Source organism: Cucurbita moschata, unplaced genomic scaffold, assembly GCF_002738365.1.
Source record: "Cucurbita moschata cultivar Rifu unplaced genomic scaffold, Cmos_1.0 Cmo_Scf00009, whole genome shotgun sequence".
NCBI classification, from domain to species: Eukaryota; Viridiplantae; Streptophyta; class Magnoliopsida; order Cucurbitales; family Cucurbitaceae; genus Cucurbita; species Cucurbita moschata.
The window spans coordinates 692207-708338 of NW_019268525.1; the positions used below are offsets into that span (position 1 = coordinate 692207).

The 16132-nt window shown below is 35.2% G+C and overlaps 4 protein-coding genes across 4 annotated transcripts; 3 read left to right on the forward strand and 1 right to left on the reverse strand.

The window, feature by feature from the left end:
- The first annotated feature begins 2624 nt into the window (after positions 1-2624).
- On the forward strand, positions 2625-3550 carry LOC111447097 (uncharacterized protein At5g39865-like). Its single transcript, XM_023086096.1, has one exon. It carries the CDS (start codon positions 2689-2691, stop codon positions 3379-3381), a length of 693 nt encoding a protein of 230 aa, XP_022941864.1. The 5' UTR covers positions 2625-2688; the 3' UTR covers positions 3382-3550.
- Positions 3551-6995: 3445 nt separating this feature from the next.
- Positions 6996-11297, forward strand: LOC111447073 (probable inactive receptor-like protein kinase At3g56050). The gene is made up of 9 exons (XM_023086063.1): positions 6996-7507; positions 7591-7729; positions 7810-7881; positions 7989-8132; positions 8209-8349; positions 8631-9082; positions 9269-9459; positions 9546-9678; positions 10531-11297. Exons 1-9 carry the CDS (start codon positions 7387-7389, stop codon positions 11127-11129), a joined length of 1992 nt encoding a protein of 663 aa, XP_022941831.1. The 5' UTR covers positions 6996-7386; the 3' UTR covers positions 11130-11297.
- A 285-nt stretch (positions 11298-11582) lies between these two features.
- Positions 11583-12420, forward strand: LOC111447700 (non-classical arabinogalactan protein 30). The gene has a single exon (XM_023086991.1). The coding sequence runs from the start codon at positions 11634-11636 to the stop codon at positions 12231-12233; it is 600 nt and encodes a 199-aa protein (XP_022942759.1). The 5' UTR covers positions 11583-11633; the 3' UTR covers positions 12234-12420.
- Positions 12421-12941: 521 nt separating this feature from the next.
- LOC111446874 (fatty alcohol:caffeoyl-CoA acyltransferase) lies at positions 12942-14586 on the reverse strand. Its single transcript, XM_023085781.1, has one exon. The coding sequence runs from the start codon at positions 14452-14454 to the stop codon at positions 13129-13131; it is 1326 nt and encodes a 441-aa protein (XP_022941549.1). The 5' UTR covers positions 14455-14586; the 3' UTR covers positions 12942-13128.
- Positions 14587-16132: the final 1546 nt, after the last annotated feature.

The following is a 16132-nucleotide window of genomic DNA, read 5'->3' on the forward strand; positions in this document are numbered from 1 at the left end:
TTTTTTTTTTTTTTTTTTTTTTTTTTTTTTTTTTTTTTTTTTTTTTTTTTTTTTTTTTTTTTTTTTTTTTGTTGAAAACTGAAACCTTCAAATCACAAACCAAGTTAGGTACAACAAATTTCTTCATTAAAAGAAGAAATCCACATGGGGTAGAACTGACCTATTTCTCCACAAAAAGAATAGAAAAAAAAAAAAGTTAAAAACTCTGTCACAGCATTGTGCGCTAGTAGATGAGCTACTCTATTTCTTGATTGATGGCACTTGGAAAAAAGAGATAATCCCTGCCAATAATTCCAAATCAAAGATTTCATCAACCACATTCGACAATTCAATCAGATCCATGTGGGTATTGTTTAGGATCCGTGCGAGTTCAAGGAATATGATTGGACGATGAGAATATGAAACAGTCTCTCTAATCAATAGGTAAGTCTTCAGTCCTTCAATCATTGCCTTTTCCTCCAGCATTTTCACCAGCCATTTTCTCCTAGATTCCTTACATTCGATGCAAATTGAAGAGCCTAGAGAGTCGTGAATAACCCAACTCACTCCCCCTTTCCCCGCTTCCTCGCTCCAAGATGCATATGAATTCAACTTAGAGGACAAGTCATCCATTTATGGTCATTTCTGTGGTGGTCTGAACTTCTAATAATTTTATTTTCATTGACAATTAGTCCAAGATCGTTGGAAGAAGAGTCTTAAGTTGGTTAATTAAAGGGAGAACATAAAAAATTGAGGTGTTTTAAGAAATGAAAAGGAAATGAGGTGTTTTAGGAAATGAAAAGGAAAGTTACCCCTCTTTTTAACCTTTGATTTTCTAATTCCTGCAAATCCATAGACACCACAAGACTAGGATGGTCCTATTTGTCTCCTTTTGTCCCCCAATCAGTTCCCACCTCAATCTCAGAAACAACCCACATTCCATCCTTGATGATAATTTATTGGTTTTAGATTATAGTTTTATTTCTTCTGATTTATCGATTTTAGATGATAGTTTTATTTCTTCTTCTCGAGTACATTAATGAATCATTGAAACTGATATCGATGAGTTTATACAAATTATTGATCTACTTTAATTGTACACCATTATGCACTAAATTGAAATTTTGGTTGAATACCTTGTTATCTACTCATTTACAACTCATGTTATTCTCCATATATAATTAATTAATGATTATGGTGACAAATTATGAGGCATGTGCATGTGCATGTGCATGTGCATGCATACTTTACATAAATGCTAATTTCTTCAAATTATTAAATCAATTCTCAATCTTGAAGACTCTTCATTTCAGTTTAACATATAAATCCACATCCCACTTTAATATCAACTTACGTAACGGAAATATTTCTCCGTCCCAGATCATCTCACACTAGCCTCCTATCATTTTAATATTTCCCCTATATCAATTTCACACAACAAATCTGTTAATTAAGATTTTCTTTTACTAAACTTGAATAACTAGCTTTATTTAAAATTTAAAAATATATTTGCCTAAAAATAATTACAATGCTACCATTTTAAATAATTTATCAATATTTGCTATTTGACGTAGATAATAATCAAGACAGAATGGTTCTCCGTGAAGAAGCAACCACACTAGAAGAACTATATTAGTTCATCATTACCATTTATTTGAATAAAAAATTTATTACCATTTTTTTGAATACAAATTTTAAGGATTTGTTACTCAATTTTATCTTACTAAATTTTATTTATACCTAACTAATTGATTTTATAGTTTGTTATTAGTGTAATTTTTAACATAATATAACATGTAACATAAATGGTAAAGAATACTAGGTCATAAAATTGAATCAACTAGATTTTATAACATAATATAACATGTAACACAAATAACTAATTCATTTTTATTTATTTAAATATAAATAAACATCATATAACATGTAACACAAATAAAATTAAATAAATTTAATTCATCTTTAAAAAATCATAGGTAGTTAGGTCTCACACACTAATTTCTCCATACTCTTATCTTCTTCGCCTCCCTAGATATAGATTCGGCACGCCGTAAATGAAAAGGAATCACATTTATAAATGCATCATATTATAAAATCCATATTTTTATAACTTTTTTTTTTTCAATATAAATTTTACTTCATTTATAAAATCATAAATTGGGTCCGATCTTTGAATTATTCTGCAAAATATTAAACCAACCCGATTTTTAATTTAATTAGCACAAAATTTGGTATAAATTTAAATACCGAATTTTCACTTCAAAATTACCATTTCTGTCAAAATAACAAAAAAGATAACTTCGTCAGCAAAGAGGTGCTTTATCTTCAAATTTTAAAAATAATTAATTCATAAATTTAGTTTACTCTACTTTTTAAAATATTTACCTTAAATGGATTCGAATCATAATTATATATTATACACGAAATTGGAATTTGTAAATTTATTGCACATTTAAAATTTGGGAATTATTATAAAAAAAATTTGAATGGTTAGAATTTTAAATTTTATTATAGTTTAGATACTTATTTGGACATAAAACTCGTGAATTTATAGTATTCCTTTTAAAAAGACACCCAAATTCCCAAATTCCCAAATTTCTGATTTAGGGTTTCGTAATTTTATTAAATTATCTTTAAATATTGAATCTCTCTCGCCTTTACTTAATACTGCCCCTTCTTCTCTCCTTGTGTCACACTGTGTTGCTCTCCATGTGGTCTCAATGGCTGAGTTCGCCGGCCAGAGTCCAATCTCCGGCCAAGCCAAATCATCGCCACTTCTCCTGTTCTTCCTTCAAAGACATTCAAGACCTCTGTCGCGAAGATTCTGTTTACGATTCCCCTCCCAATACTCCCAAGAAGCCCTCCATTTTCCACCGCGTCCGTCTCTCCACCTCCCTCTTCCGCTCCTGGTCCCACCGCCTCATCCCTGACTCCGACCACCGGATCGTCCTCTACTACACCTCCCTTCGCGTCGTCCGCCGCACTTTCGAGGACTGCCGCGTCGTCCGATCCATTCTCAGATGCTTCCGCGTCCCGATCGACGAGCGCGACGTCTCCATGGACTCTAGTTTCCTCGACGAATTGCAGGATGCGATCGGTCAGAAGAATCTTACTCTACCTAGAGTCTTCATCGGCGGACGATACATTGGTGGAGCCGAGGAAATCAGGCTGATGAATGAGAACGGTGAGTTGAAGAGACTCATCCACGGCCTTCCGGAGGCGGTTTCGAGGTCTTGCGAGGTTTGCGGAGGGATTCGATTCGTTGTTTGCGAAGATTGCGATGGAAGCCACAAGATCTACGTCAAGAGGCTCGGATTCAGAACGTGCAATGCTTGCAACATCAACGGCTTGATTCGGTGCCCTTCGTGTTCATCGATTCGGCTGCGAAACACAGGTTCTTAACACACTGATCAATAGATTTTAAATAAAGGATCAAACAAATAAAATCAATAATGATATTAACCATTTTCCATGGAAATTTGTAACACAGTTTAGTTTAGTTTAGATTTGATTGTAATTGTAAAATGGTAGAGAATTTGAAATCTTCGATCTCTGTATGTTTTTCTTTTTAGCGTCTGAGAGATTTAATTTTCCTTTCCTTTGTTTGCCTTTTAACTTTTAAACTTAATTTCACATTCCAATTTTGTTCAAATCTTTATTTTCACATTCATATTTGTTATAGTTTAAAAATTTTCTTCAATTTTTTCTTTTTAATTTTGTGTCATTTTGTATAATTCTCGTCTTGACCCTGATCCCGGACCCGACCCGACCCGACCCTAGACCTACATTGATGCTTCCTTTTATTAGAAGGTATACATCTGTTACAATTTCCCTAAAATTGGGCCGCTCAGCGTTGGGCTTTTCAAAATGTGATTCTTTTTTGGGCTTTAGTGTTGGGCTCTTCAACATGTGGTTCTCCATTTTGGGCTTCACCTAATTTTGAGCCCACGGGCTTAGGGGGAAAATCTTAAGCTATACCTACCTACATGAATTTCAAGTAAAATTAAACAAATAATAATAATAATTATTATTATTATAACAACACTTTTTAATCTCGGATTAATTTGATAATTCTACTCTTTTTTTTTTTTTTTTTAAATTATTCATTTAATAGAGGATTTTAGAGTGTACTCTGGTTCTTCTTCACTATTTTTCGTATCATTCAACAAACTTGATCATTTTCTTTCAAAACATATAATTGAGTCATTTTTTTATTTGTCATGAAAAAAATATCTTACTCTTTTCATAAGAACAATTGAACAAATACTCTCAAATTCAACTAAAATTTATTAATTACACAATTTATGTGGATGTACCAAATAAAAACACTATCATTTTTAAAATACTTTCTAGAAGCCAAGTGGGTCATTTTAGAATGTTAAGTGGTTTTATTTAGTATTATTATTAGCCCACATATTATTGTCCATGTTTTTTTTAGTTCTTTAAAATATTATTTGAATATTATCTATTTGCTAACAAAAGCACACCTTCCACTTTATCCATTTTTTGATGGAGCCCATCAAATTTGATTAAATTTCTATTTTTTTTTTTTCATGGTGGAAAAACTATTAAAAATATTTTATTTTAAAATTTGTCATAGGATTAAATATTCATAAACTGCAATCCATGATTTGATACTAAGGTTCAAAACTGATATACATTATTACTCTATCTTTACCCGGAAATTTGACTAAATTGGGGAATAAAGTATATGAATATTTAAAAATGCTCAGTAAGTGACTACATTATTGAGATCAAAAATGTATTCACATATAATATATATCAGGATTAGTAGGGTATAATTTTCATTACTGTTATTTAGACTTTAGTTTCTTTTTTGAATAAGGATATGCATATTATTTATCTATACACAATTTATGTGCATGTGCTGAACTTATTAGGCAAGCACTTTAATGAACCATTTAGACCTGACTATAGGCTAGTGCACGATCATTGTGCCAAAAACTAACAAAAAAGAAAAGAACGTGAATATAACATGTGATCATATGACATACAGGAGTTCGCATATTAAAATTATGTTTCAATGAGATGATATACATAATACTTTCATATAATTTAATTAAACATCTTAATATATAGTTTTAATCGATAATTATACGAATTTTTGTTTATAAAATAAAATAGGAGAATTTTGGTCTTAGTCAGCATTGAACCCATAGATAATCTTACAACTTCCATATTCAATTGTGAATCGAGTAAGACTTGGTCAAACCTCAACAATAAGTCGGCTATCATTAATTTAAATATTAACCATTCAAAATATAGAAAACCTGGATAGAAATATTAATGATATTTAATGTGGATAAGATTTGACTTTTCCCCTCAAATACTTATTAATTTACCATTTTGTTGCCATCATTAAATCAATTTCCATGCCTTTTTTTTTCTTTATAAACACAAATAAAAGGTTTGATATTTTTTTCATCATTTATATATTATTTAGTAACTTTTAAATCTATGTATATAAGGTATACACGAATCCATTGGAAATTTTTTCAGATCAACATAAAATTTTGGATTGATTAGGTTGGTGACCCGAGCAGCTCACATCACTATTTTTAAGATAGATTAAAATATTATTGTTATTTTACTTAATCACAATATATGTTTTACTAATGATTAAAACTCGTAAATTTCAAATATCAAACATTCAATAAATCATATTGCATCATTAATATCGATTATATACGTAAAATATTTTTAAACTTCATAACGATCACTAATATTGAGGAGTGTTGGATTGAGTTATAACCACGTTTTCAAATCACTCAGGTTGACCCGATAAAAAAATGTCAACCTATGAACTAACCCGAAATCATACAAACACCTCTTAGTTGTCTTACGAGTTTAATATTAACCATAAAAGTTATTTAAAGAAAAAATAGTTTTTATCATTAAAAAAATTAAAAACTAAATTAATGGTGTAAACAACAATTTTATATCATTTAAAAGTTCAAAAATAGTAACTTTAAAAATGGTCTCATAATTTTATAATTATATTTAATTTGACATAATCATACCTTGAATATTAAACAAACTAGGTTTAGTTATATTTTTTTAAATTAAAATTTTTTAGATATAAAAAAAAAAAAAAATGTTGATATATATGAGACACAATTCTAACTAAACTAATAATATAATATAATATATTTTAAAAATTATTTTGCTTTGTAAATTACGGAACAGTGGGACACACACAATAGCCAAAATTTAAATTAAATTTGAAGCAATTTTAACTTTTTATTTCTTTAATACAAAAATCTCGTAAAGTAATAACTAATTATTTTTTAATTAATTTTTCCTACAAAAAAAAAAATCCGATTCACCTGATTTAGAATCAATAAGACAATAATTAAAAATATTATAATTTTATAATTTTATATTACGAACTCGTCCTAGCCCGCTTGGATTTACTAATACCACCATCTTATTTAATCTATATTATAATTCAGGAAACTTCCAGGAAAGATACTCAATTTATTTAATTATAAATAATACCCAAAAATCATTTAATTTTTAAATAAAAGTCCATGATGTATGAAATTACCCAATATTTTTTTTCCATTTAAAGTAATTTAATTTTAAAAATAGAAATGTTTAATAAACCATTTTTATTTTCTAGCTAAATGATTTAAAAAATTATAGAATATCATCTAATAATTGACATTTATTTAATTTCTTTAAGAATTTTCTTACCTTGTACTATAAAAGAAATATAGAGAAGAATAATTATTGGTTAATGTTTTTTTTAATATTATTTTAATTAAGTCAATTTCCATTTTTTAAAATGGGAATTATTGTGATTTGAAGTAATCTTAGAAATAAAGTTTTTTTTAATTATTTATTAAGGAAAATAAATAAATTTGAAAATTTAAATAAAAATGGGTAATGTAAAAGAAGAAATACGTATATTGGAAGTCAGTCAACCCATAAAGAAGAATGGGGTTTGACGAAGTCAAAGGGAAAATGATATGCCGTTGCCATCATCCAAAGGCAGCTTTTGTTTGGCGTTTCACTTGAATGCTCGGCCCCCCTCGTCTGCCCGCCCGGCCCTGTTTCTGAAATTTAGACTCAGTCCTTCCCACTTGTCTTCTTGCGGCGGCGTGCTGATTTTCTCTCCGCATGTGTTATTTTTCGCCCTCAAAAATTCCAAATCTCTGTGCAAAGATGAATTAGAAATGGACTACGCGTTTTAACTTGAAGTTTCGTTGGTGGTTGGCTGGTTTGCTTTAGCTTTCTTTGATTAGAACGCTGTTTCATCCATTTTCCTTTGATCCTTCCCATTTTGTTGTGCTCATTTTGACGTTTTGAACTCATTTGGTGCTTGAATTTGGCTAGAACTCTATTGGGTTTGTGTTGGTTTTGGCTTTCGTTGCTTTGATTGAAATGGGTAAGGTTGAGAATCCGAGTTTTCATCGCTTCAGGCTTCGATTTCGGGTTTATGGGTTGGTTGTAACGAGTCTTCTGTTTCAGAGTTTTCATTTGTGTTGGTCGCTGAATGAAGAAGGTGAGTTCTTAACCTTTTTAATGCCCTGTTTTGATGAACGTTTGAAGGGTTTTTGAGTTGCTTTGTGTGTTGTTCTTGGGCAGGTTTGACTCTTCTCAAGTTCAGAGAGAGAGTTGTGAATGATCCATTTGATTCTTTGTCAAATTGGAATGATCACAAAGAAGATATTAATCCATGTTTTTGGTTTGGAGTTGAATGTTCAGATGGCAAAGTTATTTCCCTGTATGTTCTTCATTTTTGATCCTGTTCCTGCTCCCCTTCCCTCTGAAGATGATATTGAAGTAGAATTATATGATCTGCAGGAATTTGCAGAATCTTTGTCTTGAAGGAACACTTGCTCCTGAGCTCAAGAACTTAATCCATATAAAATCTATGTAAGAACTTAGCTCTTTGATCTCAATTTGTGTTTTCTTGGTTGTGTTTTGTTCTAGCTGCAACAGCTAACTGCGGTTTTACCTTCGATTTCTACCTCGTCGTGCAGCATATTGCGAAACAATTCGTTCACTGGAACCATCCCTGATGGATTAGGAGGACTTGAAGAGCTGGAGGAGCTAGATTTAGGATACAACAACTTCTGTGGGCCGCTTCCAGCTGATCTTGGCACTAATCTCTCACTGGGAATTCTGTATGTTTTGGCTACAACAATTTGAGAGTTAGCTCTTTCACTAAGCCTTTAATAACTTAGTTTCTTATCTGTGCAGTCTGTTGGATAACAACAAGCATCTTGTTAGCTTATCTCCTGAAATTCATCAGCTTCAATTACTTTCGGAGTTTCAAGTTGATGAAAACCAGCTTTCTAATACAGCTGAAGGGCCATTATGCAACAAGAAATCGATTTCGTGGTATGTCATCATGGTTCATTTGATCACGGGTCGATCTTAACTGAATAGGATGAACCTTATGCACGTTTTGGTTAAATTTTGGAAGAACTGGAAGACAAATGCTATGACTGGAAATGTTATTTGCTGTTCTTGTGGATTATCGAAATGAAGAACTACCTTTTTGTGCACGATCATGGATGACTTCCTTCGAAAACGTGTCCTTTTGAAATCAAATCATTGTTCTGTCGATGTTTATGGTTTGAGAAACAGTTTAATTTATTTATATGTTTCGTTTTTGCTAGTGATGATGTTCAAATAAAAGAAAGTAGAGGAAGACGACAGCTTCGAGCGCCAGCTACTCAAATACAGTCGCAACGGCCGCCTACAGATGCAGAAGCTAAAGTTACTCAAGGGTCATCATCGGATGGAAGTGTTTCAAAACCACCACCACCACCACCACCTACCAATGTATCTATCTCAAATGGAAACAGTTCACATCCACCGTCCCAGCAACCTCCTCCAAGCCCCTCACCTGCAACACCCAAGGTGTTACCTCCACCGCCGCCTTCTTCAAACTCACCCGAAAAAAGCGATAAATCATCTTCACTCGGTGTAGTTTTAGGAGCAAGTGCAGGGGCTGCCATATTCATTATCGCATCGGCCGTTGCCATTTACTTCTGGACCAGCAATAAAGCCACTGTCAAGCCATGGGCGACGGGATTAAGCGGACAGCTTCAGAAAGCATTCGTTACTGGTATTCTTCATTCATTAGTTTTGCTTTCTTGTTGGATATACCAATTTGAAACTGATTAGGCTTGCTTTAGTTCAAACAGAAAGATCAAGCTCTTAGGCTGTTTAATGGGTTTTACATGGATAGATTAGATAAAGTGTTTATGGCAGCAGCATCTTCTTGTTGTTAATTTGTGGGATATGTTTTCAGGTGTGCCAAAGCTGAAAAAATCTGAGCTTGAAGTATCTTGTGAGGATTTCAGTAACGTAATCGGTTATTCACCCATTGGTCCGGTGTATAAAGGGACGTTGTCGAGCGGGGTTGAGATAGCTGTGAACGTCATTTCGGTGAAGTCTTCTAAAGATTGGTCAATGGCGTTGGAAACTCAGTTCAGGAAAAAGGTATAGATGATAGTTGAATCCCACTGACCCACATTTCCTCTTTGTCAAGTCTGATGTTTCTAACATTGCGTATTACCTCGTTGTAGATTGATACGCTGTCGAAGGTAAATCACAAGAACTTCGTCAACCTTATTGGGTATTGCGAGGAAGAGGAGCCCTTCAGCCGAATGATGGTTTTCGAATATGCTCCGAACGGAACGCTGTTTGAACATCTTCATGGTAAGTATCAGGCACGAGCTATAGTCAGCTTGATATGCTTATATGCAAATGTAGTCAGTTTTAGCTGTGAAACTGTCCATGTCTATAGCTCGTGGGCATAGTGGAAAAACCGAGTCGAATTCTCTGTTATGCTGAGAAGTGTTTACGTTTTCTTAATTACTTACTATTGTTGCTGCGGTTTTCTGGTTGGAGTTGCACTTGTTGAGGATTGTTGGACAGGAGTCCCACATCGACTAATTAAGGAGATGATCATGGGTTTATAAGTAAGGAATATATGTTCAAAGTGGACAATACCATACTATTGTGGAGATTTGTGATTCCTAACATGGTATCAGAGTCGTGCTCTTAACTTAGCCATGTCAATAAAATCCTCAATGGTATAGTCAAAAAGTGATTCAACTGTCGAAGAAATGGTGTAGTTGTTCGAGGGCTCCATAGGCCTCAGGGGAGGCTCTATGGTGTACTTTGTTCGAGGGGAGGATTGTTGGGCGGGAGTCCACATCTAAGGAGATGGTCATAGGTTTATAAGTAAGGAATACATCTCTATTGGTATGAGGCCTTTCGGGAAAAACAAAACAAACCCATGAGAGCTTTCGCTCAAAGTGGATAATATCATACCATTGTGGAGGTTCATGTTTCCTAACAGCACTATGTTGACGAGGCTAGAATGCTAAATATCATTCATTCATGGATAAACACTATATGGGATTTTTCTATGTTCTTATTCCTTATATGAGGATGGCATAGGAGTTCGTTTCGTCACATTTGTAATCACGACCACGTTCGATTCAAGCAATACTATAGTTTCGATAGAAATTTGATCGAGTCTTTTCGTTCTCTTTTGCTCTGCAGATGAAGAATTCGAGCACTTGAACTGGAAAATGCGAATGAGAATAGCAATGGGCATGGCTTACTGCCTCGAGTATTTGCACGAGCAGCAGACCGCGCCGCTAATCCAACTCAACCTTACATCATCCGCTGTCAATCTGACCGAGGATTACGCAGCAAAGATTGCCGAATGCAGTTTACAAAACGAAATCGTCGCAGAGGTCCGGAACTACACGAGCGGACATCTCTTAAACACTTCATCAGGAGGTCCAGAAAGCCAAATCTACAGCTTTGGGTTAGTATTGTTAGAACTAATGACAGGTAGAATTCCCCATTCAGAAGAAAATGGTTCACTTGAAGAATGGGCAATACAATACTTAAGATTCGACCAACTTCTCAAGGACCTCGTCGATCCGACTCTCGCATCGTTCCAAGACGAGCAGTTGGAGCAGATCGGTCAGTTGCTAAAATCATGCTTACATTCCAATCCAGAGCAGAGACCAACAATGAAGTTCATCACTGCAAGGTTGAGATTAATAACTGGGATAACCCCGGATGAAGCGATCCCGAGGCTTTCTCCTCTTTGGTGGGCTGAGCTCGAGATTGCGTCGGAAGGACGATAAGGTGTCGAAACTCGATTGTTGTTGCAAGTATGAGCAGAACTTCTTCTGTATGTTGTCTAGTTTTCTGCTGGATCATACCTTGGATATCTTCACTTTAGAGGTTTTGCTTGTATATATGTGAGATAGTTCATATATACACATACAAATTACAAGTTTTAGGCTCTTTCCTTACTCTTTTGTTCTTGGTTTGATTTGATTAACGACTTAATTCATTAACGAAATGATGTGATTTTGTCGATGTATCTTAATTCGTTAATAATTAAGTAGAATACGACCATACAAGACTTCGATTAATTCTTCAAGAAGATCAACAAGCAAATTGTCAATCCAACACGATCCATAAACACGATCGATCAATGAGATCAAACAAATCGATAAATTGAAAGATTAATAAGAAAAGATCAACAAAATGATTAATCATTGTGTTCATCACAAATCGAAGTGGCTCTCACGTACAATCAAAAAACAAAATTGGTGTCAGATTAGTTGCACCCACGTCTTCAAATGTCTCAATTCCTTCAAATATATAAATCCCATCTTCATTTCCAATTTCCCTTCACCCCATCATCAAGAACACAAAAACCCCATAAAGAAAATACAAAAATGGAAGCCAAAAGCCTCCTCTCCCTCTCCCTCCTCCTCCTCCTCCTCCACATCGCCGCCGCAAACCCTCCCCGACCCACCCCCAAGCCAGTGGCTATCGCCGTGGAGGGCATGGTGTACTGCCAAAACTGCCAGAAAATCGGAAGCTGGTCGCTGACAGGCGCGAAGCCGATCGCCGGTGCTAAAATCAGCGTGATTTGCAAGAATCACAACAACCAAGTGAGCTTCTACAAGGTGTACGAAACCAACAAATATGGGTATTTTTACGCCGAGTTAGTGGGCTACAAAATGCCCCACCCGGTTCTTGACCACCCGCTGCAAGCCTGCAAAGTCAAGCCCATATCTTCTCCTCTGTCCGACTGTGACCTTCTCACCAATCTCAACTACGGCATTGCCGGAGCGCCGCTCCGATACGACAAGAAGTTCGTCGTCGGCCCCAAGTATCGGGCGGCGGTTTACTCCGCCGGGCCGTTGGCTTTCCACCCTGAAAAATGTCTCTAGACATTATTAGGACATTAAATTGTCGTCCAACGAATTAAACCTCTCTGTGTTCTGTTTTGATTGGTTGTGTTTCTTTTGTTCCTTTTTATTGGGGTTTTGGAGTTTATTTGATGCTAAATGTAATTGCAATTTGATGTCCTTCTAACCCGATCATCGGGAATGAGAGTATAATGCTAGTATTTTATTCATATATATATATTTTTTTATCAATAATATAAAAATTATGATTTATTTATATACATACATTTCAATAATATACTTTACACGGATGTACATTGGCCCGACAACCTAAATCAACCCTATCTCAAGTTATAGGGGTTGAATTGGGTTGAATTAATTTTCTGAACCTAAATAGATTTGATTCGGTTTTGGGTTCATTGAATTAAAATCTCGAAATGACCCAAACTTTTTAAATTTTATAAAACATATATTATAAATTAATTTATGTTTCTCTGTGAACTTTTAATACATTCTATTTTAGGGTGAAAAGTTAACAGTCCAACAAACCCTAACTTTGTTCAATCCAACCTGACTATAAATACCCCTAATAATTACTTAAATTATTTGCACGTATTTAGTTTTCTTTTTTCTTTTTGTGTTTATATTATTAAATCTTTTACGGAAAAGATTTGGTTAAACAGCAAAAGGAGGAGGGCATCTAAGCGGCCACGTTGTGCCGCCCAAAGTTAGGACAGCGGGTTTTAAAACACATCGACAAAACTTTTCCTTATCGTGGAATCCACGTGGCATTTCTCCGAGGGGCATATTAGGAAAGTAGTAAAATGGAAGGACAAAAAAAAATTAAATAAATAAAAATATCCGAACGCAAAAAAAAAAACAAGAGTCAAACATTTTTTTACAAGTCAACTCCGCCACGTGTCACGATTCAGTGAGTTCACGTGGCCACGTTTCTGACCAGTGATTCATACTTGTCAACGGCCGACGTGGGGACCGCCAACATCGTTTTTACAGCGTCCGTCTGATTGTAAACCGGCAACAAAATGCAGTACCGGTCACTACAGACCGGGCCTACGTGAACCGGCCGACCCATGCCGAAGTCAACCTTCTCTAACCCCAACCTTGACCATTGGGAAAGTACAAGGACGCCGACCGAGTCTGGACACGCCCTCGAATCGCTCACTGACTCAGCCACGTGTCTCACGTGCTCGTCTCCGACTCTCTCTTTCGCCTTCTTCACTAAACTCGCGGCATGGTCCAGCTTCTTCTCCGCCAGCTCGCCGGCGGTAGCCTGAGCGCAGCCGAGGACGAAGGCGTTGCCGTAGTAACCAGCGGGGAGATTCGGTTTGATCCGTTTCCGTACATTAATACTAAAGAGAAGCTTCAGCGTTTGATTCGAAGGGAGCTTCAAGGATCTAGCCCAGCTCCGCCATATATGAGCAGCGAGAACCTCAAACGCCGTGAACGCCGCTACACCAGGGCGGCGCGTGGAGTGAGCGAGCGACTTCAGGCGCGTGAGATGCGTTTTTCCGAACGTAACAGCAGTGGGAACAAGCGGTTCGTCCGTAAACCGGGACATGAACCGGCAGAGATCGGGTACACGCTGGAACTCCGGCGGCGGAGATGAAGACCGACGGTGGCAAAATTGGGGTTGTGGATTGAGTAGATGCCGATCCCAAACCGGAGCCGGTTTCAACTCAGAGGCGGCGCGGAGTCTTCCGGCAGCTAAATCCGCAAAGGAGTTGAGAAACTCGGCGCTGCCAATTCCATCGCAAATACAATGATTAAACCCAACCCCAACCGCCGCCGCTCCATCCTTAAGCCACGTCAGCTGAACAACCAAGGGTGGAGATCCATCCAAAACATCCTCCACAGAAAACGCCAAAAACCTCCGCCACTCGGCGACAGAGCGTGGCGGGCGGTCGAAGTCCGCCGCCGAGTAGCAATCCGAAACAGCCTCAAGAAAAAGCGCACCCTGAGATCGAGAAACAACCTCAAGACCAGAGCCGTCGGGCCTCTCCCGAACCCGACCGGAAAGAGGGAAGTAGAAAACCAAAAGTTGGGACAAAGCGGCTCGAAAGGAGGAAGAAATGGTGGAGCGATCTAAAGCAGAGGAAGGAGTGTAAATGAGAAGATACTCAATGGTGAAGCGAAGGAAGAGCTGGGAATCAATGGCGGAGAGGGGGAGGAGACAGGGAGGAGGAGGGTCGGCCGGAGTGATGACGTGGACGTGCTTAACCTGGACGGAATTGGAAGCCGCCATGCTAGAAGAAGAAGAAAGAAAGATGAGAAATGAGGGAAACAGAGAAGACTTGGCAATGAATTTGAAGACAACATTTTGGGGAATTGATCAACACAACTGTAGAGAAGATTTGCAAGTAGATTCTCAAACCTCGCGCTTCACTCCCATTTCCATTTTCTTTTTTTTCTTTTAATTAAATTAAATTAAATTAAATTAATTAAATAAAATATTAATGTTAATATAAGGTTTAGTAGGATATGATAAGAAACAAGGATTTTCAGTGTCTACTGCTAAATGTTTGACAAATTGTTTCTAAACAAAAATAAACAAATAAAAAGCCTCTTTTATTTTTTTCTTTTTTTTGTGTATCCTTTTAAGCCTTTCTATCCTATCAGTAATTTTGAGTATTTAATTGTGAAGGAGGCGAATAAATACTGTGGGGATATTGGAATTCTTTTTTACTTGATAAGATGGCAAATAAATAATCCGTACTAATTTCTTTTTTTTAAATATCTAACCTACATAAAGTTATTAATTATTATTATATTTTTATTCAGTTACGGATGAGTTTATATAACATATCGATTAATTATGTGGCTAAGTATTAATTTTTTACGCTTATAATTTATTTTATGTCATATTGTATCAAATCAATCGATTCATAAAGTTCGATTAATATATAAAATTAATTACTTTAGAGATTGTTAATAATATTTTTTTATACCTAAAAAGACAAAATTGTATGTTGTAACTTTTTTATATATATAGTATAGGGAAATTATTTTAGAAATTATTTTTAACATTAAATTTTAAATTTAGGAATTTGCTAAATTGGAATTTAAGAATTTTGAAAATTGGTTTTAACTAAGTCTATACATTTACGAACATTTTTTTTAATTAAAAAATAAGATTTGAAAAGCGTAAAATAAGGTAATTTTGAATTTAGAAAAATAGAAAAGAGGAAAAAACACAGTGACAAAACGGTGATACTCGCAAGTGAAAAGGTGGGGACGGAAGTATGAATGTGATCGCAGTTGTGTTGCGTTCCGAATAATGTTTGTTTGTTTGTCTTTTTTAATTATATATATTTTAATAATAATAATATTAAAAAAAAAAGGTGATTTTCACTGGACATTCTGTGGGCCCCACTAATTAATTGAAAATGGCATTTTGGGAATTATAATAATAATTATTATTATTTTTGCTTTGGAGAAAAGTTAATGGCAATAGGGTAAAAATAAAATATATTTTTAATAATTATTCATGGGGATGGTACTGCTTAAATTGACCTAGGAATTTGCCTGCCCATGTGGCTTGTTTGATTCCCTTTCACCCAACCATTCCTAAACTATTATGAACATAACTCATTTTCTTCCTTTTTTTTCTTTCTTTTAATTGCTTTAGAATATAATTCATGTGATGATTGTTTGAGATTGGCAGTAGTTTTTTCTTCTATTTTCAAACTATTTTTGGATGTTCTATTTTCAAACTATTTTTGGATGTTACGAAGATGGTCGTTCACTAGGAATAACATCGGGATGAACTAGAATTTCAATTTCCGTCTCTACCTCTATCTCATTCCTTGATTGCAAAATAATTGGAATCGTTACAATTGGCTCGTAGATTCTCCATAATATACTAACATTTATTGTCTCGATCCAAAGTAAATCACAAAAAAAAAAAAAAAAAAAAAAAAAAA